This window comes from Aspergillus alliaceus (assembly GCF_009176365.1).
Source record: "Aspergillus alliaceus strain CBS 536.65 unplaced genomic scaffold BDW43scaffold_25, whole genome shotgun sequence".
NCBI classification, from domain to species: Eukaryota; Fungi; Ascomycota; class Eurotiomycetes; order Eurotiales; family Aspergillaceae; genus Aspergillus; species Aspergillus alliaceus.
The window spans coordinates 1-16198 of NW_022474708.1; the positions used below are offsets into that span (position 1 = coordinate 1).

The following is a 16198-nucleotide window of genomic DNA, read 5'->3' on the forward strand; positions in this document are numbered from 1 at the left end:
AAAAAAAAAAAAAAAAAAGAAATAAAAACGGACAATTTGAACGGGTGGCTAACTAGCTAGCTAACGAACACAGACTAATACCCTCCTTAGATACGAAAGAAAACGAAAGAAAGAAATAGATTTAGTAATTCAACTCTCAGGGAAACTTGATAAAACACTCCCCCCGAGCCCTCCACCCACTTTTCGTCCCCCGGTCCACCCACTCGAACTCTACCCCTTCGTCTTCCAGCATCGTTCGCTTCCGAGCGAGATTCGCGCTCCCACTTGCGGGCCCGGCGCCCATGTACCCGCCTAAGCTGCCGTCGGCGGCGAGGACGCGGTGGCAGGGGACGTCTGGTGCGAAGGGGTTCGTCCGCATTGCGGTGCCGATGGCTCGCGCGCTGGAGTGGAGATGTTTGGCGAGCGCGGAGTAGGTGGTCCAGCGGCCGCGGGGGATGGAGAGGAGGGCGAGGTAGACGCGGCGGCGGTGGGGGCTTAGGGTTGGGTGGGAGGTTATGCGGTGGGCTTGTTTTTTGAGAGCTGTGTCTTGGGGGTGGAGAGGGGATTTAGTTGACGTTGGTGTAAGTGTTGATGTGGGTGGGGTTTGGATAGTGGTCATTGTTCCTTGTATTATTCGACGGGGTGGCTGGGGTCTTGCTTAGCTTTGGTAGAGTGGCGGTACTTGGTTACGTACCTTAATAGTAGGCTTACTAGTTGAGTATCTTTATGGTAGAGTTAATGGTTTTAGGTTAATTGAGAAGGTTGTTTTGAGTGGTTTTATATATTCTTGAAAACTGAATGTTGGTTGATGAGCTTGATGTTGTTGTGGAATTGACCAATCAGAGTGGACCGTGTGATTTGATCTGCCCTACCATATGGATAGTGGACAGTAATATCATTATTCCCGCTTGCTCAATAGACTTATAGCACGGTCAAGGAATTCCCTAACTCCATGCGCAATTCCTTTAATTTATTTGAAGAGTCATAGATATCAAGGGGAGAATAGTATTGTTCCTTCTATCGGCTCATCTACCAACGTCATACGTATATAGTATTAGCTCTCCAGCTTATCTTCACATAGCCACATCTAACACAACCTACAGAAGAGCCCCACCCCCCCCTCCCTCCCCAAATCAAATCCACGGGTCGAAGCAGCCAAATCGATCTTGTTTCCCCAGTCCCCCACCTCACCGACGACATAATTCTTAGGCATGGATCCCAATATGTTGAAATACTTTCGAAGACAATCCTTTTTCAACGTTTTACCGGAGGCCGTCCAAGGGACCTGATCCTCATTTTGGAGAACTCGCAAAAGGGCAGGAGGTTTGTATGAGACTAGGCTGACAGAGAGGTCATTGCGGATACGTCGAAGATCAATATTGCCATCTTCTTTTCCCACCGCATCCTGCTTGCTAAATCGAACAAGTGCTGCCACCAGTCCACCGGCCTCAGCATCCAGGATCGGGAGAGCGTGGGCTTCGGAAATGTACGAAAGGTTGAGCAAGTGATGCTCGAGCTCCAGAACAGAGATTGTGTAGTCATGGAACCGGACTCCTAAGTACACAATTGTTAGTGTTCCCAATGAGACCCTGCCATTGAAAAGGTAGTCCTTTCCAACGCAGTGGGCGTAGTCTCCTGTGTATACCATCCTTCATCGTCAAATGCAGTCCGTGTGGCTACTTCATCATTGATATACCTATGTCCGGCGTGAGTAAATGGTCCTCGCAAGAACAGAAAAGAATCGATATGCTAATCTAACCGGTGCAACCCGGCAAGGCAAAGGAACTACGTGCTACGCATAATCCTCACTAAGCACAACATAGGTACCCTTGCAATAAATCAGGAAGGTTAAGGTCACCGGAGACAATCCGGATCGTATAGACACACACATATATAATTATATATAAACTAACGTCATCAAACGTTACCTCGTACCTCATCCAAGGCCAAATAGTACAGCTGGCTGACACTACACAGCATGCTCTTCGTGGGCATTCGCCGACTTGCCCATCTCCGGGTCTACCGCACTGTTCTTGCGGTTGGTGGCTTCAATGTACCCCGGATTTTCCGCCTTGAGACGGGCAAAGGTGCGCTCGGCATCCCACACCCACGGGGTCTCGGCGGCGAACAGCAAGTCCATATCTTCTAGGGTTCGCTGGTTGCTTTCAGGATAGAGAGCCCATACCATCGGGATTGTGATGACATTGCTAGCCGCGAACACGTACAGTGTCTTCTCGCCAATGGCCTCGAACATCACCGGGCACAGAAGAGTCTAATTATTTCGTCAGTGGGGGTCTAAGAGAACACACAAGATCTTCCTTACCAGCCAGCCGTTTCCAATGCTCCATCCCACAACACCCCAGGCGTTTCCTCGGGCGCGGACAGCCAACGGATAAATCTCAGCAGGATAAATCCATGGCACTGACCAAATTAGCAGAGTCATTAGATGTCAGGAAGTCACGCTATATACCTGTCAACCAAGTAGCTCCAAAGACAGAGGTGAAAATAAAGACCATGGACGCTGCGGCAGCGCCAAACGAGTTCGCTTGGGAGATATTCCCATCCGCCCGTGCATTAATGGCAAGTCGAGAGAAGCCCCCAGCCAGAAACATGGCGATGCCCTGCCCGGTAGACCCCCAGTATAAGGTCCACCTGCGACCAATCCGATCCAGTGTGAAGACACAGATAAGCGTTGCGAACTAAGTTCTATCAGCTATGTCGCTACAGTAGTCCTCGGGGCATCATACCATGTAGAAAATATTGTTCAAGCCGCTGATCCACTGGCTCTTCATCGAATCAAACCCAGCAATGCTAAAGATAGTTGGTGCATCTACTGTCGTCAGTGATGCAATTGTGGCGGCATAAAGCAAACATACAAACAGTCACGCCGGCAATGCCGACCCATTCCTGCATGATCTGCAACCAGACCACCAGCTGCACGCGTCGCCCGAGATGCAGCTTTCCGGTTTTGTATCCGAAGAGCATCGCCAGGTAGGAGGTACTGTGGTTCATGCTTTTTTCCATTTCAGCCACGCTTTGGATGTCTCTAAACTCAGCCTCGGCGCGAACTGCATCTTCATCACTGCTTCCACGGAGCCGGCCCAGAATATATCGCGCTTCTTGCTCCCGACCGACTTTGACTAACCATCGTGGAGATTCCGGGAAAAACCAAACCACTACGAACAGTAGGATCAGGAAGATGATTTGGAACGCGATAGGGAACCTCCATTGGAAAGCAGATTTCCCGCCATCGATGAAGGACAGTCCACTAGAACCGAATTAGACAATTCCGAACGCTTGGGCAGAAGACCTACAATTCTAGCCAGTAGGCGAGGACGACGCCAAAAATATTCAGGGTAAATTCAATTGCAATGAACTGTCCTCGGGACGTGTGCTCGGCAGTCTCTGTTGCCCAAACCGGAACAATGGCATTCAAGATACCAGTACCAATTCCATTGATGAAGCGCGCTAAGTAGCTGTTAACTAAGGGGATCTGGGGACGTCTTCCCTCGCAGTGAACTCACAGCAAATCATCCAATTGTGGTTCTGTGCTGAACACTGCAGCGCAGCACCAAAAATAGCCCAAAGAGCACCTGTCGCAATGGTTTTAATCCGGCCAATACGATCTCCTGTCCAGCCACCAAGGAGTGCACCGAACAATGTCCCTAGGTAATATACTGACACGATTCCACCCTGCAGCAGACTGTCTGTGACGACTGGAGTTAGATAGCCATCTCTCATCTCAGTGTGACCGAATCCCATCAGGTCAATGTAGTCTTTTGAGTTGTTTACTCCAGCCATCATTCCCTGATCATATCCGAAGAAAAGAATCGACAACGCGGCAACGCTGTTGATGCCAATGAGAAGCTTGCGCTTCTCGAGTTTGTGGACAACATTCCACCTAGGTATTTGGTCGCACATGGCGAAAACCTCTGTTCCAAAAGCCGACTATAGGTGAGGGAACAAGGATCCAAGAAAACAGTCCTCTTCGGGGCTCCCTACTTTTTGCCTGGATAGCTTGACAGCAAGACAAATAAACAAACACTACATTCAGAGATCTCCCACAAACACCTGTGTGAGGGAGGGGGGGTACGAGGTCTATATATGCGCTTGGCCAGAAACCGCAGTCGGCTAAAGGCCGACGGCTTTTCTATCTTGCATAGTGATTAACGGGGACATGGGAAGAAAGTCGAAGTCATACAAAATCGAATTGGGTTACATTCCGTGTGGGATAAAGCTAGAGGATTCATCGCACATGCAAGGTAGTTAACTTCTCCACTAAAGTAAACGATATGACTCGTCGAACGGCCCCGCCAGAAAAAAATCTGGAGAGAACGAAGGGCCGGGTTTTGCTCCAGACCGGCAGGATACGAATCAAAGTCGGGAATCCGGGCGACGGGAGAGACGATACATTTGGACCGGCCTCCTGAACCGAGAAAGGAACCCGGAAAAGCTTCACACTTCCCTCTCCCGAGAAGACCACTCCTGTCGCATTATGGAAAGATTTCGACATGACAATACTAGCTGAGGATGCGGTTTGACTCGCTTAAACAATACAGCTAGAAATCAAACAGGGAAACAATCACTGCGTCAATTGGTGAAGATCCTTTGCCGAAACTCGGTTCAGGGACGGTGACTTGACTTGCGCACCAATCCAAGACGATTGGAGGCTCCAGTATGGGCGTCAAGATTGACAAAAGCAGACGTTGGCCAGTGCCATGCTTCATTGCGGGGCAGTCTTGGAGATTCTGGGGGATTTTGGGTGGGGAAAAAAGGGAAAAATGTGGTCGGGACTTCCCCGACACGAGCAGGTGACCCGGAACACCTGATCCCAAGATGACCTCTTTTTGTTCTCAACTTTTTGGTTTTGCAGACTTGAGGGCTCCAGCCTACATGGGTCAAAATCCTTTTTGATTCCATGCACAAAATCGGACATTCATTTCGCTCCGACATACAGACTACCGAGCATGAACATACTCGTGACATGACAAATAATATATAGATCTCCAATATACATACAGACATGTGTACATTATATACACACGTATGCAATAGCAATTACGCTTCCTCTAACCCCTCTTTACTACTCCGTGTTTTACTCGTTTAGGTATCCTTGCTCCTTGAAGGCTTGCTGAAGGATGTCAAAGATCACGGATTCCTTGCGCGCATTATACTGCATCACGGTCTCCCCGGCAGCTCGACTGGCCGCAGCTGCTCGCCGTTTGATATCCGCATACCGTTGGCGATCATCCTCATGCTTGCACAACCAGTCCCGAAACAGCAGATGTCGCGTGAACTCCGGGCAATCTGGGCTCCAGACATGAATGTTTGCGTACGGGTCATTGCATCCGAAAAAACGATGCTCATACCAGCCAGGCTCGCGAAACAGAAACTGAAAGCCCGCCGCCTCAAGGGCCGGTACGTAGGAGTCTTCTGCTCTAGAATCTGCAACAACGACGTCTATATCGATTACCGCCTTGGCTGGTAAGCCTGGTATGCTGGTTGACCCGACGTGTTCAATAGAGAGAAGGTTGTTCCCAAGGGCATCAACAATCCGGCGTGCAATGATCGCAAATGACTCCGGCCATGTTGGGTCCGACTCCACGATTTCAATCAGCTTCTGCGGCCGAGTTGCCACGGTCTCAAGAAGGGGCGGCTTTGTGCACAACTCTGTAATCTCACTCGCGGAAGGCATCTCGGTAGCAAACAGGCGCTTAGTACAACACACGCCTTAAGACGATGATGATAATCCGGCAACTTGTTTATATGTAAGGAAGAAGGTCTTAGGCTAGCTAAATCTCGCGAGATGGATGACTCAGGCCAATTCGTCTCACGCCAAGCTCGTATTAGGCACCAATGATTGGAGCGCAGCTAGTAACAATAAGGTAAAGTCAGCTCCCTTTCATGAAGGGGACGAGACTCGATATAAGACCCTGTAGATGGGATTAGAAACTCCTAAGGTATTTCGTTTGCCATGGTCATTCGCCCCAAATGGTCCCTTAGAAAGTTCAACTATCATCTCATATTCAACGCTTTAACCTTTGAAAACACATTTTGGTATCCATGGTCCTGCATATGGAATTTTCTCTACTATAAACAAGTCGGCTATATGCAATCGAAGACCGCCCGAAACAGGAACGAGAATGAAAAAGAAAAAAGAAGATGGAATCGTCTTTTTCAATAATAAACATCACACATAGCGTCTCGAGTGTATAAGTAGGATGAAATGCTGTTGAGAGACCAAGAAAGAGGCTTCCTCTGATCACGTTACCTGCCATGCAGGTGACTCGTGGTTCACCTAAAAGATGCCGACGATAACCTCGACAGTGTATTACTGATTTTACGTTACCCGCGGAGAACACAAAGCATCTTATACGTCAGTTTATCTTCTTCTACCTTTTCTTAGGTTGATAGTCAAAATCAAGAGAATGGGCCAGGTGGTGGTATTTTCATAGAATGGGGATGGTATTTTAGTCACCGTACGTAAGTTCTTGCCTGGGGCCGTTGGTATCCCTTTCCTTTTTGGGCCACTTCTGAGGTATTTCTGGTTCACCGGCCCGCTGACAAAGCGTCGCAGGATGTACTCTGTATTAAAACCCTCCGTACACCCTGGCCATTTCGGATCTGCCCGAATGATCCGGAGTTGTCTGGTAAGTATACCTCGTAGCCCGGAGGTCGAAAAGCCCAATGATATCATGCCTGTTAATCTGAGGATAATCCCGTACCTCGCGAGGGTATGCGCAATACCACTAGAACTCTATCGGCAATATGGCAAAGGTTAGCCGAATTGACCCGAAATGGACTGGCCTGGATAATTACATACGCGGCGGAATACCGTATCGATACCGGCCCGCCAGCTTCTGCTGGCAAAACCTCAAAGAAAGCTTCTTGTCCCAACATCCTTTTTCCCTACCTATACTATACCCTACCTCCTTCTACCACTTGCCATTGTTGCCTCCCCTCCCTTCTCCATCTACTTTAATTGGAGGATTGGCTGTCGTTTATAATCTCTATCTTTTGTATTTTTCTCTTTTCTAGACCCCCGTCTTTCTCGCCATGTTCCGGACTCTTTTGCCGCGGGCTACGCCGCGGGCTGCCCTCCGCAGTGCTCGCCCTCAGCCTGTCCCTTCTAACTTCGTCGCTACTCCTTCTCTTGCCCTCTTCACAAAACGTGGCTACGCTTCGGAGTCCGGTATGTATCCAGTTTTCCCCCCGGAGGCGGGAGGGCCATGAACGAGGCCTGCGCTTCCGAAAACTGTGAGGCTGGTTACTGATGCACTGTGGGATAGGTGAACATGACCTTGTTATCATCGGTGGTGGTGTCGCTGGATACGTTGCTGCCATCAAGGCTGGCCAGGAGGGCCTTAAGGTGCGCTCAATTCCCTAACTCGCCTCTTTCGGAATTTTTTTTTTCCACTGACTGCGGTGGCTGCCCGACAGACTGCCTGTATCGAAAAGCGTGGCCGCCTTGGAGGCACTTGCCTGAACGTCGGCTGTATCCCCTCAAAATCTCTCTTGAACAACTCCCACCTTTACCACCAGATCCTCCACGACACGAAGAAACGCGGCATTGAGGTCGGTGATGTCAAGTTGAACCTCGAGCAGATGATGAAGGCCAAGGACACATCCGTCGAGGGTCTGACGAAGGGTATTGAGTTCTTGCTTAAGAAGAACGGCGTCGATTACGTTAAGGGCACTGGTGCTCTGGTTGACCCCAACACGGTCAAGGTGAACCTACTCGACGGTGGTGAACAGACCCTTCGCGGAAAGAACATCATCATCGCCACCGGTAGCGAGGCCACTCCCTTCCCCGGCCTGAACATCGATGAGAAGCGCATTATCACTAGCACTGGTGCTCTTGCGCTGCAGGAGGTCCCCAAGAAGATGGTTGTCATTGGTGGTGGTATCATCGGTCTGGAGATGGTATGATTGCGACTTTTTGCGCTTCTGGAGACGTGATACAGCAATCTCAATACTAATTTAGTGACAGGCTTCCGTTTGGTCCCGTCTCGGTGCCGAAGTCACCGTTGTTGAATTCTTGAACCAGATCGGTGGACCTGGTATGGATGCAGAGATCGCCAAGCAGGCTCAGAAGATCCTGTCGAAGCAGGGTATCAAGTTCAAGACCGGCACCAAGGTCACCAAGGGTGATGACAGTGGAGCTACTGTTTCCATCAACGTCGAGTCTGCCAAGGGCGGCAAGGAGGAGACCCTGGATGCCGATGTTGTCCTGGTTGCTATTGGTCGCAGACCTTACACCGAGGGTCTGGGCTTGGAGAACGTTGGTGTTGAGAAGGACGAGAGGGGCCGTCTGGTCATCGACCAGGAGTACCGCACCAAGGTCCCTCACATCCGTGTCATTGGTGACTGCACTTTCGGCCCCATGCTTGCCCACAAGGCTGAGGAGGAGGCCGTTGCAGCTGTTGAGTACATCACCAAGGGATACGGTCACGTCAACTACGGCGTCATCCCCAGTGTCATGTACACTCACCCCGAAGTCGCCTGGGTTGGCCAGAACGAGGCGGAGGTCAAGGCCGCCGGGATCAAGTACCGTGTCGGTACTTTCCCCTTTAGCGCCAACTCTCGTGCCAAGACCAACCTCGACACTGAGGGTCAGGTCAAGTTCATTGCTGATGCGGAGACCGACCGTGTGCTCGGTGTTCACATCATCGGTCCTAACGCTGGTGAGATGGTTGCTGAGGCCACTCTGGCCGTTGAGTATGGTGCTTCTTGCGAGGACATCGCCCGGACGTGTCACGCTCACCCTACCCTTTCGGAAGCTTTCAAGGAAGCTGCCATGGCTACCTACTCCAAGGCCATCCACTTCTAAGTTCCTGTTTCTCTTTTCCCCGTCTGTATCTTTCCTAGACTAGCTACGCTAGCAACCCTGTAGCATTTGACTGGTTATATTTCCTTTGTTGGGTGTCGTGTACCGAAACTTATGAATAAAAGACATTATTCTTATCACCAGTAAACGGATTGCCCGACGGGACATTACTGTCGCTACGGGAGACATTAAAGAAGTGATATTCTGTCACCGAATAGCATCTCACATGAACGTCTAAATGAGCTAACATTGGTATACGAATCGCTACAGCTCTTTCTGCCGTCTCACTCTCCTCATCTCACGTAATAGTATGCTCCTCTCATGGAGTGCTATGGACAAGTATTCGAGGTCCTTTGAGCTCAAGCCGAATCACGCTTTATCCCGAAAGCTGGAACACATGACCCGACGATGTAGGCATCTGTTCGCTGTATGTCATAGACGGGGCAAAAGGAAGTACCCATTCCTTTAAGACAGCCAAGAAAGCATTACAAACAGCATCCACAGCCTGTGCGCGGGACGCACCACAGCTTTCAATATACACTTTAGCAATCGTCAGTCGAAGAATTTATAAAATTAAAGGCAATTACCACTTACATTTGACTTTGGGCTCCGTTCCCGAGGCACGGAAAGTGAAGCGAACATCCTGGTCCAGCCAGAGAGTCAACATCTGACTAGACTTATCAACCGGCAGCGTAGGCTTGTGATCGGCAGTGCCGGAGTCATAGCCCTCGGTCATGTCCCGCCAGCGCAGGATCTTGAAAGATCCCAGGGTCATCTCGGTTCTGTAGGGTCCGTTTCGAATGGCTTGGAACAAAGTCATCGTCGTGTCCGGGTTCGGCGACCGGAAGTAATTGTTGAGAGTTTCGTAGTGGCCGAACTCTTGAAAGAGTTGCTGCAGTTTCAGGTATGGGGTAAGTCCTTGGGATTGCCATTTGGCTTGTGCTGCTAAGAAGACCATCGCTGCTGTGATGCCGTCTTTATCGTGGCAGACTGCCGGGAACATGTAGCCCAGGGCTTCTTCGAATGCGTAAGGAACGCTGTAGTCCTCGCCTTCGAGGCGTCGGGCAATATTCCCCATCCATTTGAAACCGGTCAGCGCCTCTTCGAAGTGGATGCCCTTGGCTGTTGCCATCTTCTCGAGCATGCCTGTGGAGACTGTGGAGTTCAGAACGGCCACGCGTGCGTCGTCCTTTCTGTTCTCTAGAGAGTCAAAGAGGTGCGAGGCGAGTAAAACTCCGATGTGGTTTCCCGTGAAAGAGAACCATGATCCACTAGGCGTTTGGTCAGTTCATTGGTGATATTGACTCTTCTTAGATACAAGCAGCACGTACTCGACTTTTTCAGCAGCAGCGAAGCGATCCGCATCCGGATCATGGGCAATGATCAAGGTTTTGCCTTCTCTATCGGCTGTTTGCATGGCAAGATCCAAAGCACCGGCCTCTTCTGGGTTGGGGAACGATACGGTCGGGAAATCTGGATTGGGGGCGACCTGTTCCAGCACGGGTGTGAACTCGGTGATGCCCACAGACCGGCAGAGATCGGGGAAGACAAGGCCTCCAACTCCGTGCAGGGGCGTGTAGACAAAGGGTCTCGGTTGTTTCCAGTCCGTCACAGTGGACTTCTATCGTGGGACAGTTAGCCCTGTGAGAACGAGGGCCAACGGCCACTTACCGCGTATTCCCAAACAGTCTTTGTATAGTGAGGTAAAATGGTCTTATACGCATCAGCGTGGAGATACTTGACAGCCTGAAGGACCTTCCAGGCACCCGGCCATGGAGTCAGGTTTTCTTCGATTGACTGGGCTATCTCTACATCAACAGGCGTGTTGATCTGGGCACCATTCTTGAAATAGCTAGGCTCATGTCAGTAGTATTCGAATGAGAAGGACGAGCACGGAGTGACGGACACTTTGTAACCTATTTAACAAGGGATTAGTAACTTGATTCATAGGGATTGGGAAGAACGTACCATTATCTTGAGCGGGGTTCTACCAGAAAGTCAGTCTTCATAAATAAACATACGTCTCCCGACGGGAAACTTACATGGCTTGCAGTGATCATAATACCCGCAGCAGCCCGCAAATGCGTGACTCCAAAAGGCACAGATGGGGTCACGGAAGGCTCCGAATAGAACCAAACCGGGATCTGCTGGGAGATGAAGGCATTCGCAGCCAGCGCTGCAAACTTGGCCGAGTTGTGACGAGCATCATGGCCAATAACTACTCCGCCCGACGCACTATCCGCATGCTTGTCCTTCAAATACTTAGCTAGACCCTGCGATGCCTGGATGACGGTCAAAGAGTTCATGCCGGAAACCCCTGCCGCCATCCGGCCGCGAAGGCCTGCAGTCCCAAATTGAATTCCTATGGTTTGTGGTCAGCATGAGTCGGCATAGTATATACGACGCTTAAATTATTACATACGGTTCCGAAGCCGTTGCTCAAGATCTGCGACAGCTCCAGCGTCCCGAAGTTGTTCGATCTCCGCTCGTGTGGCGGGATCCTGCCGTTAAAACGATATTAGATCTCGGAGATATAAATAAAATATAAACGGTTTACACACTTGGTCCCACTCTAGCCATTGTTGAATCAGTGGGGAAAGAGAGTCCTACTTCCTGTTAGATATGTATATGTCTATCTTTATTTGTGCAGGGGAATACTCCGTACCATTATTGGGAATGAGAGACTGTTGTCATACGATCTAGAAGTAAGTAGTAGGTAGACGCTAATAATAGATAGAGGGGGATGTGGAAATGGAGGAATGTCAGTGGACTGATTTCAAAAGAAAAGATCGGCAGCGCGTTTCCGAAAACCCCATCGCTTCCCGCAATGCGACCCTTCTGAACCTCACCTCTTACGCACTCCCCTTCTTACCACTCCCCCTTCTTCCCTCTTTCCTCTTTCCTCCTCCTTCTTTTTTTCTTTTACTTGCGCGCAGGCCGTACAATGTTGACTCTCACTACTTGACTATACTGCGACTGAGCTGGATACAATCATTCTCTGTATATCATGGCCGACACGCTAAAAACCGCTACTTCCGGGTCTCGGAAGGATACTATCTTGTCACGTCGGTGGATTGAAGGTCAAATCGCTGAGGGCAAACATGTTTTCATTTTCGACGGTCGGGTATTGAAGGTAGACGCCTGGATCAAATACCATCCAGGTGGTGACAAGTCCATCAAGCATATGGTGGGAAAAGATGCGACAGATGAGATCAATGCGTATGTACATACTTCCAGCATCGCCATACTCTTGAGAGCTTTCCAGAGTCACTGACAAGCTCCCGTGCTACAGTTTACATTCGAAGGAGGCGCGCCAGCGGATGTTGGCCTTCCAGATCGGACGCATCCAAGGTCCATGGTTAAACTTCCTCCCACCGATCCAAGGCGGCAAGTTCCGCCCATATACCGAGGCAACCGTACCATCAGATGAAGACAGCTCTGGTCAAGATATTTCTACACCGCCGTCTCCAGTCTTCGATCCAGTTGACGCTAAATCCGGCCTCCGCCGGCGAAAGTCGTCTTCCTCGGATACCTCGGTCTCAGCCCCAGGCACCCCTGAGTTCGAGCCAAAGCCGTTCTTCCTCGATGCCCGGACCCAGGAAGAGATCGTTCTAGACGCTGCCAAATACCCTTCCCTAGAGACAGAAAGCCAGGAGAATATCAAACAGAAATATCGTGAACTAGACCAGCGCATTCGTGACGAGGGCCTCTACAACTGCAACTATTTCTCTTACTTCATCGAGTGCTGCCGCTACACGCTTTTCGCGGGTCTGTCTTACGTACTCCTCCAGTGGGGCTGGTATGCGTCCTCGGGATTCTTTTTGGGATGCTTTTGGCACCAGCTCGTCTTCTCCGCCCATGATGCTGGTCATATGGGCATCACCCATCATTTCCACGTGGACAGCGTGATAGGCATCATCATCGCCGACTACCTCGGGGGTCTAAGCTTAGGGTGGTGGAAGCGAAACCACAATGTCCATCATATCGTGACGAATGCTCCTGAGCATGACCCAGATATCGAGCATATGCCCTTCTTTGCCATCTCGCATCGTTTCCTTAATAGCCTCCGCAGTACTTACTATGAACGTGTCATGACGTTTGACGCTTTTGCCAATTTTATGCTGCGGTATCAGAACTATCTTTACTACCCCATCCTCTTGTTTGGTCGCTTCAACCTGTACCGCCTGAGCTGGGAGTATCTGCTACTCGGTCAGGCGCCGAAGAAAGGTCCTGCCTGGTGGCACCGGTGGTTCGAGATGGCTGGCCAAGTCTTCTTCTGGTATTGGTTTGGGTACGGCATCCTGTACTGTACCATTCCTGACTGGAAAAGCCGCCTTGTTTTCATTCTGGTCTCGCATATGGTTACTGCCCCGTTACATGTGCAGATCACGCTCTCCCATTTTGCCATGTCGACAGCCGATCTGGGTGTACATGAATCCTTCCCTCAGAAGATGCTTCGCACCACGATGGATGTCGACTGCCCAACCTGGCTCGATTGGTTCCATGGTGGTCTTCAGTTCCAGGCCATTCACCACTTGTATCCACGTATCCCACGCCACAACCTGCGTCGGACTCAAAGATTGGTCATGGAATTCTGCCGCGACACGGGCATTCCCTATGCGGTGTTCACGTTCTACGATGGCAACAAAGAGGTCATCGGAAGACTTGGTGATGTCGCCAAGCAAGTCCGTATTCTCGAAGAATGCAGGAAGTCGTGTGCACAGCAAGGCGTCTTCTCAGAACACCACTAAATGACTGTCATGGTCTTCTAAGCGCGCTGCCCTTCCGATTGAACCTGGCCTCGACAATCGACTGGATACTTTGGGTCCTTGTATATATTGCATAGTTGTATATAATCATGCCTGCGGACCGTCTTTGGGTATCGGTATCGGTCACAGTTGGAAGGGTTGATTAATGTCGCCGGACTTGTAATGCCCTATTGATGATGTGATAATGTCCCTCAGCTTGACGTCGGTTTATATTTGTATGTATGAGCATTCAGTGAAGAGAGTAGAGTTACGATCGGACCATGTTATTACAAATCCATTCTTTTACACATATATTGATGCACCTATCTAGCCATGTACGCTTGATTACTCTATACACGAACGCCCATCCCGGGTCTATAAAATAATGCAGTATGTACAGAAACCACGAGGCTCTATGCTCATCATCCCAGCATTTTCATCGTCCATTACCCAGTGCATCAATCACGCCACCATGCCACCAGCCCGCGCCACCTTCTTCGCTCTCTGCTGTCGCCGATTATGATTCGCCCTACTGGCCTTATTCTCCTCCTTCCTCTGCCGTGAAGCTGCCGTATTCCCATCCCCAGAACCACATCCTGCACCACTCCCGCCCCTCCGTCCAGCACCGCCTCCACCGCGTCGCCCACCCCGACCACGTCCCCTATTCGATCCCCCTCGACCACCAGCCCCAGAACCCGACTCCTCACCCTCACTCCCAGTCTCCCCACCTGCCCTCAGCCCAGGCCTCCGATACGCCGTCGACTTAACCTCATCCTGCACCAACCCCCCACCAGCAACACCTGAAAGCGCCAACTTCCCCTCCAACCTCGCCAACCGCTTCGAATCCCTACCCAACATAACCGCCCACCCCTCAATCGCCTCATCCGTCATCCCCGTCTCGCGCTTCAGCGCCGCCCGCGGCTGCGACCGCCGCGTGCCCGAGTCCCGCCCAAACAAGCCCGGCGAGGCCTTGTACGCCCGGAAAAGCGTCATATCCAGCTCGTCCGACTCAGCGGCTTTACGCTTTGCGTCGCCGTCCGCGTCCGCGTCGACGGTGCCGCCTACATCCGCTACATCGTAGGTGTCGTCGCGTTCGTCGTCGTCCGAGTCGAAGGTAGCGAGCGCGGAGATGATGGCCGCTTTGTTGGCGGCGTGGGTGGTGCGGTCGGAGAGGATGTCATCGGCTGTTAGGGTGGGGTTTGCGCGGCCGAAGTGGAGGTTCTCTGTCGGGAGGGCGGCGAGGTCGACGTCGTTGTCGAAGATGTTCTTGCGGGGTTGGAGGGGCGGTGGGGTGGAGTTTGGTGGGAGGATGTCGTGAGTAGTTGTTGTCGATGTTGTCGGGAGTTGTTCTGATTTATCGAGGTTGTGGAATTCGGGAGGGATGGAGTCGTCGAGGAGGTTGGCGATGATGGTTTCCGGGTTGTCGTCGTAGGCATCTAGGAGGCGGGCGATGTATCCTGAGCCCAGGTCTGGGAAGAGGTCTTGGACCTGCGTTATCAAGGACATTTTGTGGATATGCATCTCGTCTGCGTGGGGTAGGTCTGATGCGCGGCCTTTGCCTTTATTGGGCCTTTTCTTGGGCCTCTGGTAGCGATGGTGGAAAGGGGTGGATTCGGTTTGGTAGGTGCGTAGACTGGAGAGGAGATCTTGGCCGCGTTTCTGCGGGTGCGAGATCAGGTAGCGGTCTAGACGGACGAGGAGGTCGGAGCTGCAGATGAGGTCGGACAGGAGGGTCGGGCCGTTCTTTGTGCTGATGCCTGCGCTGGATTTGAGACTGAATAGTTGGTCGAGGAGCAGGGAGAGGTTGGGCTTTGTGCCTTTCAGTAGTGAGGTGAGGCCGACGTAGACGATGGCTACGAGGACTTTGCGGAAGTCCTCTCTCTTGTGTGTTTGGTATGCTTCGCAGCATATATCGAGGAAATCGGACCCGGCCATGAGCGTCTGGCCGCTGGCGGGGAGGGCAGATCCCAGGATTGTCAAGAGTCGGATATCGGAAATGATCTCTGGAGTCGGTGCGGATATTAAGAGTGAAAGCTGTTTGATCATGCTTGTCTGCGCCTTTTCCAGGCTGGATGATATCGACTCTTCGTGCTTGTCCCATGCTTCGGACAGGAGCTTCTTCAGCGCCGAGCTGGAGGGATAGCAGTTGCATAGGTCACCAAGGTACTTCCACCCTAGTAGCTCGGATGGTGTCGTGGGCGCATCCAGAAGGAAACGTCTTGTGAGCAGGAAACATAGCTTTCGCAATGTTCTTGCTTTTGGCCCCATATGCAAACCCAGCGTACCGGTTGTTGCGAGTTGGTCATAGAAAGAAGTCAAGAAAGTGACTGCAGAGACATCTTTGGGAGCTTCCTCAGCAAACTGCACATTGGATGCTTCTATGCGCAGGCCCAGGAGCAGGACCCATGCATCTATATAGAGCTCCCATTCCTGGGGTGGGATGGCACTCTGCACCGCGGGGGGTGGGACTGGTGCGAGCGGGGGCCAAGATGCCATGACACAGCGGTTCTGGTACGGTGACAGTGAGAGAGGAAGAGAACCGAAAGATGCGAAGCTAGGCAAAGGGTGTTTAAAAGCAAGGATCAAGGATATATCGTCATCTTTTAAGTCTGTCCTAGTTCTCGACCCCATATTCTTTGAATGG

The 16198-nt window shown here is 51.2% G+C and overlaps 7 protein-coding genes across 7 annotated transcripts; 2 read left to right on the forward strand and 5 right to left on the reverse strand.

Moving 5' to 3' along the window:
• Nucleotides 1-136: 136 nt before the first annotated feature.
• Nucleotides 137-598, reverse strand: BDW43DRAFT_311585 (MGMT family protein; the record flags this gene model as incomplete). Its single annotated transcript, XM_032047223.1, has 1 exon — nt 137-598. One exon carries the CDS (start codon nt 596-598, stop codon nt 137-139), a length of 462 nt encoding a protein of 153 aa, XP_031899672.1.
• A 1163-nt stretch (nt 599-1761) lies between these two features.
• BDW43DRAFT_96427 (putative MFS monosaccharide transporter) lies at nt 1762-4062 on the reverse strand. The gene is made up of 7 exons (XM_032050778.1): nt 3504-4062; nt 3294-3447; nt 2856-3247; nt 2727-2809; nt 2450-2678; nt 2303-2400; nt 1762-2251 (listed from the first exon to the last, which is right to left on the reverse strand). The coding sequence occupies exons 1-7, from the start codon at nt 3898-3900 to the stop codon at nt 1949-1951; spliced, it is 1656 nt and encodes a 551-aa protein (XP_031899673.1). The 5' UTR covers nt 3901-4062; the 3' UTR covers nt 1762-1948.
• A 731-nt stretch (nt 4063-4793) lies between these two features.
• BDW43DRAFT_96289 (GrpB family protein) lies at nt 4794-5840 on the reverse strand. Its single transcript, XM_032050776.1, has one exon. It carries the CDS (start codon nt 5672-5674, stop codon nt 5075-5077), a length of 600 nt encoding a protein of 199 aa, XP_031899674.1. The 5' UTR covers nt 5675-5840; the 3' UTR covers nt 4794-5074.
• Nucleotides 5841-6747: 907 nt separating this feature from the next.
• On the forward strand, nt 6748-8963 carry BDW43DRAFT_96392 (dihydrolipoyl dehydrogenase). The gene is made up of 4 exons (XM_032050777.1): nt 6748-7171; nt 7269-7348; nt 7420-7902; nt 7970-8963. Exons 1-4 carry the CDS (start codon nt 7036-7038, stop codon nt 8807-8809), a joined length of 1539 nt encoding a protein of 512 aa, XP_031899675.1. The 5' UTR covers nt 6748-7035; the 3' UTR covers nt 8810-8963.
• Nucleotides 8964-9017: 54 nt separating this feature from the next.
• On the reverse strand, nt 9018-11386 carry BDW43DRAFT_319898 (phosphoribomutase PRM15; the record flags this gene model as incomplete). Its single annotated transcript, XM_032048988.1, has 6 exons — nt 9018-9346; nt 9401-10077; nt 10138-10427; nt 10478-10648; nt 10798-11168; nt 11368-11386. 6 exons carry the CDS (start codon nt 11384-11386, stop codon nt 9183-9185), a joined length of 1692 nt encoding a protein of 563 aa, XP_031899676.1. The 3' UTR covers nt 9018-9182.
• A 213-nt stretch (nt 11387-11599) lies between these two features.
• Nucleotides 11600-13787, forward strand: BDW43DRAFT_96468 (fatty acid desaturase). Its single transcript, XM_032050779.1, has 2 exons — nt 11600-12025; nt 12099-13787. Exons 1-2 carry the CDS (start codon nt 11814-11816, stop codon nt 13555-13557), a joined length of 1671 nt encoding a protein of 556 aa, XP_031899677.1. The 5' UTR covers nt 11600-11813; the 3' UTR covers nt 13558-13787.
• Nucleotides 13788-14016: 229 nt separating this feature from the next.
• BDW43DRAFT_300612 (ASCC2 family CUE domain-containing protein) lies at nt 14017-16050 on the reverse strand (the record flags this gene model as incomplete). Its single annotated transcript, XM_032044926.1, has 1 exon — nt 14017-16050. One exon carries the CDS (start codon nt 16048-16050, stop codon nt 14017-14019), a length of 2034 nt encoding a protein of 677 aa, XP_031899678.1.
• Between the last annotated feature and the right edge of the window lie 148 nt (nt 16051-16198).